The 14763-nt window shown below is 32.2% G+C and overlaps 1 protein-coding gene across 6 annotated transcripts in view; it reads right to left on the bottom strand.

Moving 5' to 3' along the window:
* Positions 1 to 14763, bottom strand: part of LOC105195920 (M-phase inducer phosphatase) — an 88614-nt gene that overhangs the window by 30662 nt on the left and 43189 nt on the right. For 4 of the 6 annotated variants that reach the window (XM_026140321.2, XM_039447684.1, XM_039447682.1 and 1 more), the window contains exons 3-5: positions 10231 to 10643; positions 10104 to 10130; positions 9800 to 9940 (exon numbers count right to left, since the gene is read on the bottom strand). In XM_026140321.2, coding sequence (XP_025996106.1) covers positions 9800 to 9940; positions 10104 to 10130; positions 10231 to 10643 — 581 coding nt within the window. Of the gene's footprint in view, positions 1 to 5702; positions 5724 to 9799; positions 9941 to 10103; positions 10131 to 10230; positions 10644 to 14763 lie in introns of those variants that run through there. The other 2 variants (XM_039447685.1, XM_026140322.2) reach the window with 2 other exon arrangements.

Below are 14763 nucleotides of genomic sequence, written 5' to 3'. Positions count from 1 at the left end.
AAATTCAACCATGCGTATTAGCTGATACTACTAAAAGAGTTGGGAAAGTTTTACCGCAAACTACTGTTGAAAAAGTAATTGAGTTTTATAATAGTGATATAAACAGCAGGATAATGCCTGGAATGAAGAATCCCATTTCCTTAATAAATAATAATAATAATAAATAATAATAATAGTGCAAAAACGTTTTTTACTATTAAATTTAAAAGAACTGCATGCCTTATTTAAAAAATCCAACCCAAAATATGATGTTAGCTTTAGTACATTTGCTAAACTTAGACCTAGAAATTGCATACTCCCTGGGGCTTCTGGGACACATTCCGTTTGTGTTTGCACAATCCATGAAAATGTCAAGTTAATGATTGATGCAATTGATGTACGGAAACTAACAGAAAATATAGACAAGCCACTTTCCAATTATAAAGATTGTTTGAATGAAATTATATGTAAGGAATCGAATCCTGATTGCTATCTTGATAAATATGATCAATGCCAGGTACTACCGAGCTTTCTACAAAGCTTTCTAAACTATTGGACGATTCATGCATTTCCCATGTTCAATGTTCTTTATGGACCGGAACTGATTGATCAACTCTATTAACGGAACAGTTAAAAGTTGATGAGTTCATAAACGAGTTATGCAACAAATTACAAATTCTAAAATCTCATTCATTTATCGCCAAACAAATGCTTTTCATTTCAGAAAAAAAAAAGAGAATCTTTGTGAAGATGAAGTAATTGCATGTTTGATTTTTCTGAAAACTATTCATATGTTTGGCAAAATGCCTCACAAGCATTTCACTTCAACAATTATCAGTGTACTGTGTTTCCTGTTATTTACTATTATAAAGAAAATTCTGAATTGAAGCACAAGAGTAATGTATTTTTATTAGAGAGTTTGAAAGACGATACCGCTGCCGTTTACACTGTACAAACATTATTAATTCCAGAGATTTTAAAAAATGTCAAAAATCTTAAAAAAGTATTATACATGACGGATGGGGCAAAACAGCATTTTAAAAATAAATTTCAGATTGCTAACTTAGTGCATCATAAACATGATTTCAATATTCAAGCAGAATGGCATTACAGTGCGACTGCTCACGGTAAAAGTGCTTATGATGGCATTGGTGCTACTTTCAAAAGAGAGGCATATAAAGCAAGTCTTGTTGCTAAACCACAGGATGCAATACTAGCATCTCAAGTTCTTTTTAATTGGGCTAAAAAACATTTCAAGAACATAAAGATTTTTTATTTAAAAAAAACTGACCATGAGAAGGTAAAAAGAAAACTTAAGAAGAGATTTGAAACTGCACCGCCTATACCGCAAATTCTTAAAAATCATGGGTTTATAGTTGTGGACGAGAATAAAGTACTAATCAAAAGGTATTCCAATGATACAAATGGAATACTATGGCAGTTATGAGAACAAAAGTAAGAAATATAGGATAAAAATAAAAAAATATTTCATGAAACATCTATCTACGTATACAGACACACATACACATACACGCACACACGTACACACGTGAGAGGCAAGGGAACTCACGTAAATCAAGCACCCCAAATGTGAGAGGCAAGGGGACTCACGTAAATCAAGCACCTCGAATGTGAGGCAAGGGGACTCACGTAAATCAAGCACCCCGAATGTGAGAGGCAAGGGGACTCACGTAAATCAAGCACTCCGAATGTGAGAGGCAAGGGGACTCACGTAAATCAAGCATCCCGAATGTGAGAGGCTAAGGGATTCGCGTAAATCAAGCATTTCAAACATAAAAGTTAAAGTGACTAATATAGATCAACTATCTCAAAAAGAGGAATATAAGTATAGTATAAGTTTCAAAGTAATTTTAAGTAATCTTACTATTATTCTGTGGAGAAAATGTTTTTTAAAGAACAATATTTTCTGTACCGTAGGTTTTTTGTGACGTACTTTTTCAGGACAAGGATAATGAAATGATTCGAAATTTTGTATGCAAATGTCTTGATAGCCAGACCATGTTGAGCAAGGATTTTTACGTGATTCATTTATACACGCACGCGTATGAGCGCGCGTATCCCCCTCTCCCCCCCCCACACACACTCACACACTTACACATAAGGATTAGACCTCTGCTACGTCATATCTTGCACATTTATTCACGTTATTATGTATTTTTTCAAAGGCTTTTTTCATTCTAGCCGTGATATTAGGTCCGCCATTTTGAATTTTCCAAAAGACCAAACGGCATCGAAAAATAGACATTTCAACGAAAATTTTAAGCCCTTTTCGAACATTTTATCTCAAAAATTGAAATGGGCAGCAGGGATGGCCTTTTTGACGGAGAATGCCCCATATATATATATATATATATATATATATATATATGTATGTACACGTTTACTACTTTTATATATATATATATATATATATATATATATATATATGTACATGAATAATTGTACACATATTAAATGTACGTACAATTATTCATATATATAAGTTAATAGGAAAATCTAGATAGGACAGTATTTATTAAATTATATAACAAAATCTTGACAACACGAAACTTTTGCAAGAACAAACATTCTTGTGTAATTTTCATGTTATGTGCTCTTTTCTCTGTCTAAAGTTCTATATTATATTGTTATAATCAAAACTAATTATATAATTGATACATAATTTTATAGAAGATTATATAAAGAATATACTTTTTATTCTCTATTATTATGGTATTGTAAATCGGATGTAACAAAGCGCCCAGAACGGCGCTCCGTGCACGCAAACTATCGTCGACCAGTGCACGTATTCGATCGACATCCATAACGGCGAGATCACCGCCGTTGCCTGTAAGATCACGTCAGTTTTAAAAAGAAAATGTTAAGATCTATGGCCACAATGTTAGAATTTGGTCCAACTTCTTGGACCGAGAACTGTTGTAATCAATCAGCTTGTTGTTTTTCCGTAAAAGCTAAACCTTGTTTGGCTACATACTTTTAGATCTAAGACTCGAACCAATTTCTAGCATCGCGGACACAGGCTTTTAAATAAACTTTTCAAACAAAGAATATTGCAATGTTATTCCAATTTATAAGAGCTAGTTTCACAATCTTCTGATTGTGATCGGTTCTGTATCAACCGTGATTGATTGTTTCTGGTCAATTTAACTTAACGATAAATGCTATATATAAAATAATAATAAAGTATATAAATTATTAGGTGTTGGAATTAATTCGTAGCGTTCTTTTAGAGAGAAACAACGATTTATTCTAAGTTTAAATATAAAAATACATTACTAAAAATATTTTCCATCGCTTGCCACAACTTTTTCCCATCTTTCGGGTAAGAGACGGATACCCCCGTCGAAAAAACGCTTCGTCCTTAGAGGCGATCCATGAATCAATCCAAGTTTTGCATTCTTCATAAGAAGTAAATTTCTCCGCGGACAAACCATGGGCCATCGACCGGAACAAGTGATAATCCGAAGGAGCAATATCTGGAGAATACGGCGGGTGGGTTAGGACTTCCCATTTCAGTGTTTGCAGGTACGTTTGCACTGGCTTTGCGATGTGCGGTCTAACATTGTCGTGCAGCAAAATAATTTTGTCGTGCCTTTCGCTCCATTCCGGCCGTTTCTCCTTCAATGTCCGACTCAAACGCATCAATTGCAGTCGGTAACGATCCCCAGTGATGGTTTCATTCGGATTCAGCAGTTCGTAGTAAACCACACCCCGTTGGTCCCACCAAATGCAAAGAAGAAGCTTAGATCCATGAATATTACGTTTTGATACTGATGATGATGGTTGTCCAGGCTTAACCCATGATTTTTTGCGCTTGGGGTTATCGTAATATATCCACTTTTCATCACCCGTAACAATCCGATGAAAAAACTTTTTCTTTTGTACCGTTGAAGCAGTAACTCGCAAGTCAAAAAACGCCTTTCAACGTCCCTCGGCTTTAATTCGTATGGGATCCAATGTCCTTCCTTTTGGATCATCCTTAACGCTTTAAGTCGTTTTCCCACTGTTGAAAAGTCAACCCCCAACGATGTAGACAACTCTTCGAGCGTTTGAGTTGAGTTCTCCTCAAGTAATGTCTCCAATTCTTTGTCTTCAAACTTTTTTGGCTGTCCAGGTCGTTCCTTGTCTTCTAAGTCGAAATCACCGCTCTTGAATCGCGCAAACCACTTCCGACACGTTTGTTCAGCTAAAGCTTGCTCACCGTAAACTTCTTCTAAAATCCTATGGCTTTCCGCAGCAGTTTTATTCATATGAAAGTAATGTAATAAAACTCCCCGCAAAAACACTTTATTTGGTATAAATTTAGACATATTTAAATAATTATAACTTGATGTTATTAACAAGTGAAAGTAAGATGTCGTAAAAATAACACCTAACCTAACAACTGATTTAAGATAAATTTGCTTCTGACGGTAAAAACAGAAAACTGTAGTATCCCCGCCATCTCTCGTAAAACGCTACGAATTAATTCCAACACCTAATATATAAATTATAAAAGTATATAAACTATATTAATGATGATAATTGAGAAAAGATAATACAATGAAAAATAATAATAAACGACTTGTGTTTATATGAAAGAAACTTTTTATATACATTTCTAAACGATAAATGTGATTGATCAGTTCTAATACAATAATTGGCCGCGGTTAAATTAATCGGAGTTGGCAACAGAGGCTCTATATGAAAGATAATAATAAAAAAAAATTTATTTTAAGGATAATAAAATAAGATAATAATCAACAATTTTTGTTTATATGAAAAAAATTGTATACCATATACTTTCATATATATTATCAGCAATCCTTAGATAAATTGATGCGTAACTATAATGTACAAGATTTATTTACATTTTATTTACATTTATTTATAATTTACGTTACTTTTTTTGGTAGAACCAAAAATAATTCCTTTTTATTTTTTTTTCCGTGATCTCACTAACGTTATTGCAATTTTCTATTATAAATTTGAAAGAACACATAATTTGTTTAAAACACTAAAACATGCATTGACAATGCATCTGTTTTAAGTGTACTCGTATACTTTATGTGTAAGCATCCTATATCAAAGAAAAAGGACACAACGCACATACAGTAAGGTGTGACAAAGATTCAATCAAGACAGTTATAGCAACCTGATATCATCAAACATTTAGTTTTTCATAGTTAGCAAGCCTGTGGAATGAACGGTACCTCGATGCGAAAAAAGGGCGTAATTTCCAAGTTTTGCGCATACCATTCTTACTTCCATTATGTGCCCATATGGCCATATATTCATGTTGTGTCATGCTTTCTCTCTCGCCTGAGCAAGATACATGATCGTAGCGCCCCCCACTATTTTATGCCCGCTCCCCGATCTACACCGTGAGACACGTACGTGCGCGACTTCGCGTGTGTATGTAACAGCTGAGCGTTAGCGCTATGGGACATCACATTTATCGGTGCGTGTATAGTCGTGAGCTAAAAGGTTGCAACACATTTTCTTCGATTGTTTTTGAAATGTAGACTTGCTCATCAAACGGCGAACGTCATTACCTGTGGATCCAACCAATTAAGCATCAAACTATCTACCATCAAAGAAAATGTGTTGCAACCTTTTAGCTCACGACTATACGTGTCTTTTGAAAACGCTGCGGGAAGGAAAGTGGCTACGCGCTACGATAATGCATCCTGAAGAAAGCATGACACGACGTGGTCAACTGCGGTGTCTTGGTCAACCTAACCCTGTCCAAAAGAAAATTGGAGGTTAGAATGCAGAGGCACTGGTATAGACAGGTGTAGGATTCCTATGATAAGACAATGTAATGTCAAAAGGTTTCCGTCATCATAGACTGTCTACAGCAGTAAGCTGTGAACTATAATCATATTTTTAATTACTACCAAAATCGTTTACCATGGGCTGCCCATTTTTAATTAAATATCAGAGGCGTTTATCGTGTGTTGACTATTATTTATTAAATATCAGAGGCGTTTACTGTGTGCTGACTATTATTAATTAAATATCAGAGGCGTTTACCGTGGGCTGATTATTTTTAATTAATTATCAGAAGCGTTTATCGTGTGCTGACTATTATTAATTAAATATCAGAGGCGTTTACCGTGTGCTGACTATTATTAATTAAATATCAGAGGCGTTTACCGTGAGCTGACTACTATTAATTAAATATCAGAGGCGTTTACTGTGTGCTGACTATTATTAATTAGATATCAGAAGCGTTTACCGTGGGCTGACTATTTTTAATTAATTATCAAAGGCATTTATCGTGGGCTGACTATTTTAAGTTTGTATTTGCCCATCTTATAAGTAAACATAAGCAAACGAGAATAGAGAAACTATAAAAAATTTTTGCGTTTCATAGAAATGGGCGATGGGAATGAAGGATTCATACCATATTGCCTACAAAATATTACCATATTCATGTTCGACATGAAAATATAATTTTAGTATTATGTATTATATACATAATTTTCTAATGAAATGGCAATAAATGTGCTAAACATTTAGTCTGACTAACGTCAATCTCTTTTTGTTACATGCAGCAAAAAGAGATAGCATAGTGTCAAAGTGCAATGTATATTGCCAACACATTACGTCCTTATTCAACAGCAGAAACCCAACAGGTCGAACAAAAAATTGTTTCGCGTAAACTCATCCGCTTACAAGACGACCCGAGCGTGCCTGTCAAAATATACGGTACTGAGTTAGGCAGTTTCGCTTGTTGAAAAGACAAGGATGAGTACAGAACTCAAATGATAATGGATCTAAAAATATCGATATTATCGACATTTTTTAGTTCCACTTAGTAGATGGCGCAGAACCGTCGGAGTTCGGCCGTCACTTCGGCATCGCCTTAATAATCGTCAATCGTAATCATATTTATCATTAATTTTTAATCAATTACTCTAGTTAGACTAAATCTTAATCGATTAATTATACAAAATAATTTAATAATTTCATTAAGTGGTTAAACAAATTAAGTCTCAAGAGGCACTTATGCATTTTTTGTTTTATGTGTTTAAATGTTTATAGTCTTAATTAAAATTTTTAGATCATAATTAATATTTATAAGTAAAAAAAGTTGCTTTCCCTATATCTAATTGACGATAAAGTAAGATATGTGGAAAAGAAGATTGAAAGTTAATAAAAGTTAATTAAAGTGAAGATTTATACTCAGCGACTCCAAAAACTTTCAGATAACAAATTTCACAAAATTCACTAAAAAAGAAGTGTAATAAAAAGTTAAACTGTAACGTTCGAAAAAATCATACTATTGACGATCTGAGAGATTACTATCATGTTTCCGCTAATTTTATAAGTTCTTTATAATAAAAAATGTATATTTTCAGTTATAGTAAATACTTGTAAATAAGGGAGGCAGAAGATGTTTTAATGTGAGAATTAGCAAAAAATCTCATATACAAGATGTCTCTAAAGTTTGTAGAACTCACTATATTTCGGAAGTGGTCCACAATTTAAAAAAAATCGTGAAATACATGTTTGATCATTTGAAAAGACTTGTTTTTAAAGAGAATATAGAAACTGCTTCCCTTAAGGGGTACTCTTGCGGGAACTCAACTCAAAGATTTCAAATAAAACCTTTTCACATTGTGATATATCATATATGTAATATTTCAAAGCCTATATTGTAATATACAGGATCATCGAAAAGTATCGAACCCTTTGATTATTTTGGAAACTAAGCATTTTAGAAAAAAGCGTTTCAGATAAAAGTTGTAGGTTTTCAAAAAATCTATTTACTGATCTTATCAGTTTGACCTTGGATGGCGTCGCCAAGCTCATATCGAAATCACATTAACTTTTTTAAATAGAACATCCTATTTCTGATTCCAAAATCTAACAGCTGGTGTCAAAAGCTTTTCAAAACCCTACAAGAAAGTTTATTTTCGTTGAGTACTTTCCGAGTTGTGAGGCTTGAAAGTTACAGTACACTGTAGCTTTCAAATCCCACAACTCGGAAAGTACTCAATAAAAGTAAACTTTCTTGTAGGGTTTTAGAAAGTTCTTGACACCAGCTATTAGATTCTGGAATCAAAAATAGGGTGTTTCATTTAAAAAAGTTAACGTAATTTCGATATAACCTTCTCGACGCCATCCAAGGTCAAACTTATAAGATCAGTAAATAGATCTTTTGAAACCCTACAACTTTTATCTGAAATACTTTTTTCTAAAATGCTTAGTTTTCAAAATAATCAAGGAGTCCGATATTTTTCGATGGTCCTGTATACTTTGAAAGAGCATTAAAAAAAATGTTTGATATGTTGACCTATTCGGGAGTTATTTCGGTTCAATTTTCAAAGAAGGCTAATTTTCAAAAAAATTATTACATCCATTCTAAAAAAAATTTTTTTTAATCGTAAAAAAATCCTAAGATTAAAATATAACATCATACCAGTAAATAAGAATTAAAATAAGTAAATCAAACATAGATAAAAAAATACATAAATGCTCAATACTGTAATAAAAATAAATAATAAATCCTAGTCTGTGGAACCGCTACAATTTTTCAACAGTCCTACACTACATGTTCCCAGTAAATGAGGAGAACCATTGCAATGTTTGGTGGGGACAGATGGCATAAAAAAGTACTATGAGGATTTCTTGTGGAGTTTGAGGAAATTATAGTATTGATAAGTAACGTTGCCATTGCAATCTGTAAAACCGACATTACAGTATAATGGTTAAAAATTTTAAACAATATCCTAATATAGACTAATATGACCGGAAAGTGTTATTAACACATTTAAATAACGAGAAAGGCTATACTAGTTGAAAGCAGACCTTAGTGCTTAATAATATTTTCTAGGTAAATGTACAAGATATACATCCTCAAATTACGTGCACATACTTACCTGACTTAAAACACAGCTTTTAAAAAAAACCCAAAAAAGTTATGTAAAAAAAGGATAATTAATGTTCTTTTTTTTTTAAACATTTTGTTTGTTCGTTTTTTTTAAACATTTTTGCATTTCTATTGCGTTATGTTACGCTAGATGCGTTTTCCGTAAGATTGCACAAAAAAAAAAAAAAAAATCGAGTACAATTGAGCAGGCGATTTAGAGAAACGACGACAAGGTTCAGATCGACATAACAACGGTAAGCAAGCAGTTTTCAAAAGTTCTTGTATTCTGATCGCCTTATTTGTAATATTTTTTCCATTAATAAACGTGTTTAATCCAATTTCTGAAAAATTATTTCTGAAAAATCCGAAAAATTAAACTGCTAATCAATTTAATAATTTTGATGCTTACAAGCATCTTTACCAGCCTCCTCTTATCCCAAAAACTGTAAAGAATTTATTGCAAAAAATATTACCTCGACCAAATTTGAACCTGAACCCCCGAGTATTCTATATGGGTGTCTTAAATGCAAGGCAATTTTTTTACAGTTTTCAAAATTTTTTTTACAATTGTAGGGAGAAGGGGGGATAGTAAAAATACTTGCAAGCATCAAAATTATTAAATTAATTAGCAATTTAATTTTCGTCATATTATATTTCTGGACCCTTATTAAAAACTGTGTTTTAAGTATGGTAAATATGCGCATAGTTTGGGGAATCTTGTAAATGTTTGTAAATTTATCTAGAAAATTATTAAACACTAAACTCTGCTTTCAAATAATATAGCCTGTCTTATTATTCAAAAATGTTACAAAAATTGTTATAAAAATTTAAAATAGAAAGTTGCGTAAGTCTTCTGAGACTTAATGGGTTAATTATGCTTATATATTTAAAATTTTTAATCAATTATTTTAAATTTTAAATTTTTTTATGAAATTTTACCGTAGGTATGTTTCTGTATAAAGTTTTTCCATTGGATTTGAATGGTTGGTATTTTTGAAGCAATGTTTTTCCATCTATCCTCCAAAGAGGAGGATCTTCTTCCTCATCCAAATCTGTTTTAATCACGACAAATTCACCAGACTGAAAAGTAAAAAAAAAATAATTACTACTTTCTATTTAATTTAATACTATAATATTTTAATTAAACAGAAATGTTATTATAAGCCTTTCTTGTGTAATAAATTTAAGAAACAGATATTTCTTATTCTTGTGAAATTATAATTAAAATAATATTAAAGTTTACCGCGTCATCTGAGTTGCCTATTGAATGCTGCATGCAAAATATAATAAGATTATTAATTTGTTGTCCATGAGTTATATATTCAAGCTAATACAATATGTTAGAAAAACTGTAGAAAATAAATAAATACCTTAAATGGCGAGATATCAATGTCTTCGTCACTTGCCGCTGCTACTAATTTTTCATCAATTCTGCAAGAAAGTTTGCTGGAGCTGTTAGAATTTTTCGAGCTTATCTCATGCTTCTTTTTCATCAATTTTTTTGAGAGAATAGCTTCTCCGGATGAATAGCCATCCTCTTCTAACATCTTTCTAATCTTTTTAGTGATGACGGGCCTCGCACGTTTCTTTCTTTTCTCTTCTTCATCCCCGACAAATTTTACAGCAGGTGTCCACGCTGGATCAGAATCAGAATCTACCTGTTCTTCATCGTTATCGAAATAATCTATACCCTGCTGTCGATCTAAAAATTGTTTTACTGACGTTTTTTCTTTTGCTTTTCTTCTCGATGTTTCGCGTCTGGGAGGAAGAAGCAAAGGATCCACTATGCAAAATAATACATATTTTTAAAAAAAGTATTAATTAAAATGTATATAAATTGATAAAAATTTTTCTTAGAATTCTGCATATAATTTTTATTATATTGAATTTCTATATAAAGAGCATCAGTAAAAAGACCTGTTTTTTGGCCCATTTCTTGAACCTCAAATTTTAAACTTTTCTTTATGCCAAATAATACTATATAATGGAACATTAATCCTAGAGAAATTTTAAGATGCGCATAAGCGCGATTCCAGAGATATGAAGGGTTGAAAGTGATGGTTTTTCATAACATAGAGCATCACTTTTAAATTTCTTTTCTGTTGTTTCAATAAAAATTACTATTTTCCATTGTATTTTTGCGCGCTGAACACAAATCTGGTAAGTAAATTGCTCTATCACGTCAATTTCTTAGAAAAGTGTCAAAAATGATCACTTTTACTTCACCATGGCTTGAAAAAAAATCTATTTCTATCTATCTAAAAATCAATCATATATATCAGGGTGTCCTAGTATAAGTAACCACACCCCTTTATCTCGTAAACTAACAAAGATAGACCCAATAAATATAACATCAAATTAAATGGTTTGAACTAAACTTTATTGGGAGCACAGTGGTTACTTACAGAAATTATCTATGTTAAAGAACGAAGAGACATACACAACTTTTGCATGGTAAAGTAAATATTTTTATATGATAAAAGTTGTAGCGTTTTTTCTAATGACTACAATGATGTATGATTTATCAAAATTATTTTATAAATTATAGAAGTTATGTCGGTTTAAAGTTTCGCGGGCGACTAATACCATTTCAGTTTCGCCCCTGCGGTGTGGCTAACCTCCGACTCCCGTTTTGGAGATCGACGTGTAATATGTTGATATCTGATTATAATATTCGATGTACTTAAAATGTAAGTAATAAGAATACAAAAATCTACAGGTTTATAAAATTATTACACCAAATATTATAATCAGATATCAACATGTTACACGTCAATCGCCAAAACGGGAGTCGGAAGTTAGCCACACGGCAGGGGTAAAACTGAAATGGTATTAGTCTCCCGCAAAACTTTAAACCGACATAACTTCTGTAATTTGTAAAATAATTTTGATAAATCATACATCATTATAGTCATTAGAAAAAACGCTACAACTTTTATCATATAAAATTTACTTTACCATGCAAAAGTTGTGCATGTCTCTTCGTTCTTTAACATAGATAATTTCTGTAAGTAACTACTGTGCTCACAATAAAGTTTAGTTCAAACCATTTAATTTGATGTTATATTTATTGGGCCTATCTCTGTTAGTTTACGAGATAAAGGGGAGTGGCCATTTATACTGGGACACCCTGTGTGTGCGTGTGTGCGCGTGCGTGCGTGCGCGCGTGCGTGCGTGCATGTGTGTGTGTGTGTGTGTGTGTGTGTGTGTGTGTGTGTGTGTGTGCGTGGGTGGGTGGGTGAGTGGGTGGGTGGGTGGGTGGGTGTGTGTGTAACAAAGTAAAACACTGTTTCTTATAGATTTTTATCCCGGATTGAAATATAACCTTAGTTTTCGAGTAGTATAAAAACTCCTCGAGATAGATGGAGTTGAAATGACACGTGACACTGCCTTTCACGGATCGAGATGCTTTTCTACTGAGAGTTCCCTTGCCTCTCACAGATTGGGGTGCTTTTTTAATGTGAGTTCCCTTGTCTCTCACAGATTGGGGTGCTTTTTTAATGTGGGTGATAGATTTTTAAATAGATAAAAATAGATTTTTTTTAACTCCATAGTGAAATAAAAATGATCATTTTTGACACTTTTCTAAAAAATCTGACGTAATAGAGCAATTTGCGTACCACATTCGTGTTCAGCGTTCAAAAATACAATAAAAAATGGTGAATTTTATTCAAACAACAAAAAAGAAGTCTACAAACGGCGCCCTGTGTTATAAGAAACCATCACTTTCAACCCTTTATATCTCCAGAATCGTACTTATGCTCATCTTAAAATTTCTTTGGGATTAATGTTCCATTATATAGTACTATTTGGCATAAAAAAAAGTTTGAAATTCAAGGTCCAAGAAATGGGCCAAAAGACCCCGCACGTGTTATATGGAAAAAAACGTGTTCGGTCAATTTGCTTGAATTTTTTATATGTTATAATACTTGCATCCCTAATAAAAAAATCTCAATTTTTAGAACATTTCTATGTCTAGTTTCGGAATTAAAAATATTTGAAGGTTTCTTTCATGACATCGGCTCATATGTATACCTACACTAATTTGAAATATTTATATGCTTGCTCATATATGTATATTGGTACGTATGAATGTCCGTGAATGACTGCGTATGCGTGCACACGCGGGCGTATGCGTACGCGTGCGTGTACACGCACGCACGCACGCACACATAATACGCACAAATAGAGAGGGTTTCGAGTAATTAAATACTATGGGAATGACGAACCATGCGGTCCTTATCTCTGCTGAGAAACACATGCATGCGCGCGCGTGCACGCACACGCAGTCATCTACGAACATTCATACGTACCGATATACATATTTAAGCAAGCATAGAAGTTCAAACTAGTAGGTATACGTATGAATCGATGTCATGAAAGAGACTTTCAATTATTTTTAATTCCGAAAGTAGACATAGAAATGTTCTAAAAATTGAGATTTTTCATTAGGGATGCAAGTACAACAAATATAAAAAATTCAAGCAAATCGACCGCACACGTTTTTTTCATATAAATCGTGCGGGATCCTTTACTGATGCTATTTCCACATAAATTTTCTAACTTTTTAAAAACATTTCTCAAACATTTGTACAAATTAAAACTTCTTTCAAAAATACAAACATAAGAAGTGCGCTAACGTAAGAAAATAATTTTTCAATACATTCTCAGACTTTTACAAATCAATAATGTTTAAAATATTCAAATAAGGATTATTTAAACTAATATAACTATTATGCTAAATATAGATAGTATGTATAATATTTAATATACTGTAGTATACAGACACTTTATTTACATTAAAATCAAGAAAAAAATTTATTTTTTTTTTACATTTCTCTATCTTCTAAGGTTTTAACTAATGTAAATTTAAATATATTAACATAATATGTATATTAATAAAACATATAACAATAATAAAAACATTTGTTTAAGATTTTATCAGCACCTCACCTACCTACTTACGTAACTTTTGATCACCTAGCTACTTAAAAATTAAAAGACGCAGAAACTAACGTATTATTGAATCTTTTAACGCACATATAAAACATTTTACGTTATGATAAAGAACAGGATATCTTGATTCTTCAGTCTAAGATTAAAAGGCAAAAAAAGATACATGATTTCTAGGGTTAAGTAACAAAAAACTAAATTTTAAAATGTTAATAAAAATTAAGAATTGTGTAAAAAATAAAGAAATTTTCAGTTCACATTGCTCTCTAGTTCTTGTTTATTATGTGAACATCATCAGACACAAAATTCATAACAATAATTGTCGCGCCTTCTCATAAGAGACAGAGTTTATGAGAAATTGGTTTTCTTAATTAAAGAGTATAATTGAAAAAATAGAAGAATGTTGTTTTATCTCGCACTTTAATGCGGAAAAGCCTATTTTCGTAAAATATCAAAGATTAATTTTACCAAAATTAGCAACAAATTGCCGTAGTTTTACCAAAAATTCACATTAAATCTGATGGTAATTTTACATTTTTGTTTTTTTTTTCACTCTTTACATATATGAATTTTGATACACTATTGTGATCAAAAAATGCCGAAATTGATCCAATAAAACGCGAACTATGAATTTATTCATCCAAAAATATCTCGTTTCTTTTAAAATAATCCCCTTCCACTGCAATTTATTTGTGTCAACATTTTTTCTAATTCTCAAAGCATCTTTTATAGTCAATTTTAAATATAGCTTTCAAAACGTGCAGCAAATTTTCTTTTATCGTGTTTATCGATTCAAAACGGTATCGAGAAAGGATAATTTCAGCCGAGGAAATAGGAAAAGTCACACAGTGCCATATCAAGCAAATACGGAGCTTATAAAATAGTATTTGTTGAAATACAAGAATAGAAGGCTTATGTCAGTCACGGCGATTCTTGGTACAAAATAATAA

Source organism: Solenopsis invicta, chromosome 3, assembly GCF_016802725.1.
Source record: "Solenopsis invicta isolate M01_SB chromosome 3, UNIL_Sinv_3.0, whole genome shotgun sequence".
In the NCBI taxonomy this organism is placed as follows: domain Eukaryota; kingdom Metazoa; phylum Arthropoda; class Insecta; order Hymenoptera; family Formicidae; genus Solenopsis; species Solenopsis invicta.
The sequence above is the reverse complement of the archived record's forward strand: the minus strand, read 5'-3'. Positions and strand labels throughout refer to the sequence as shown.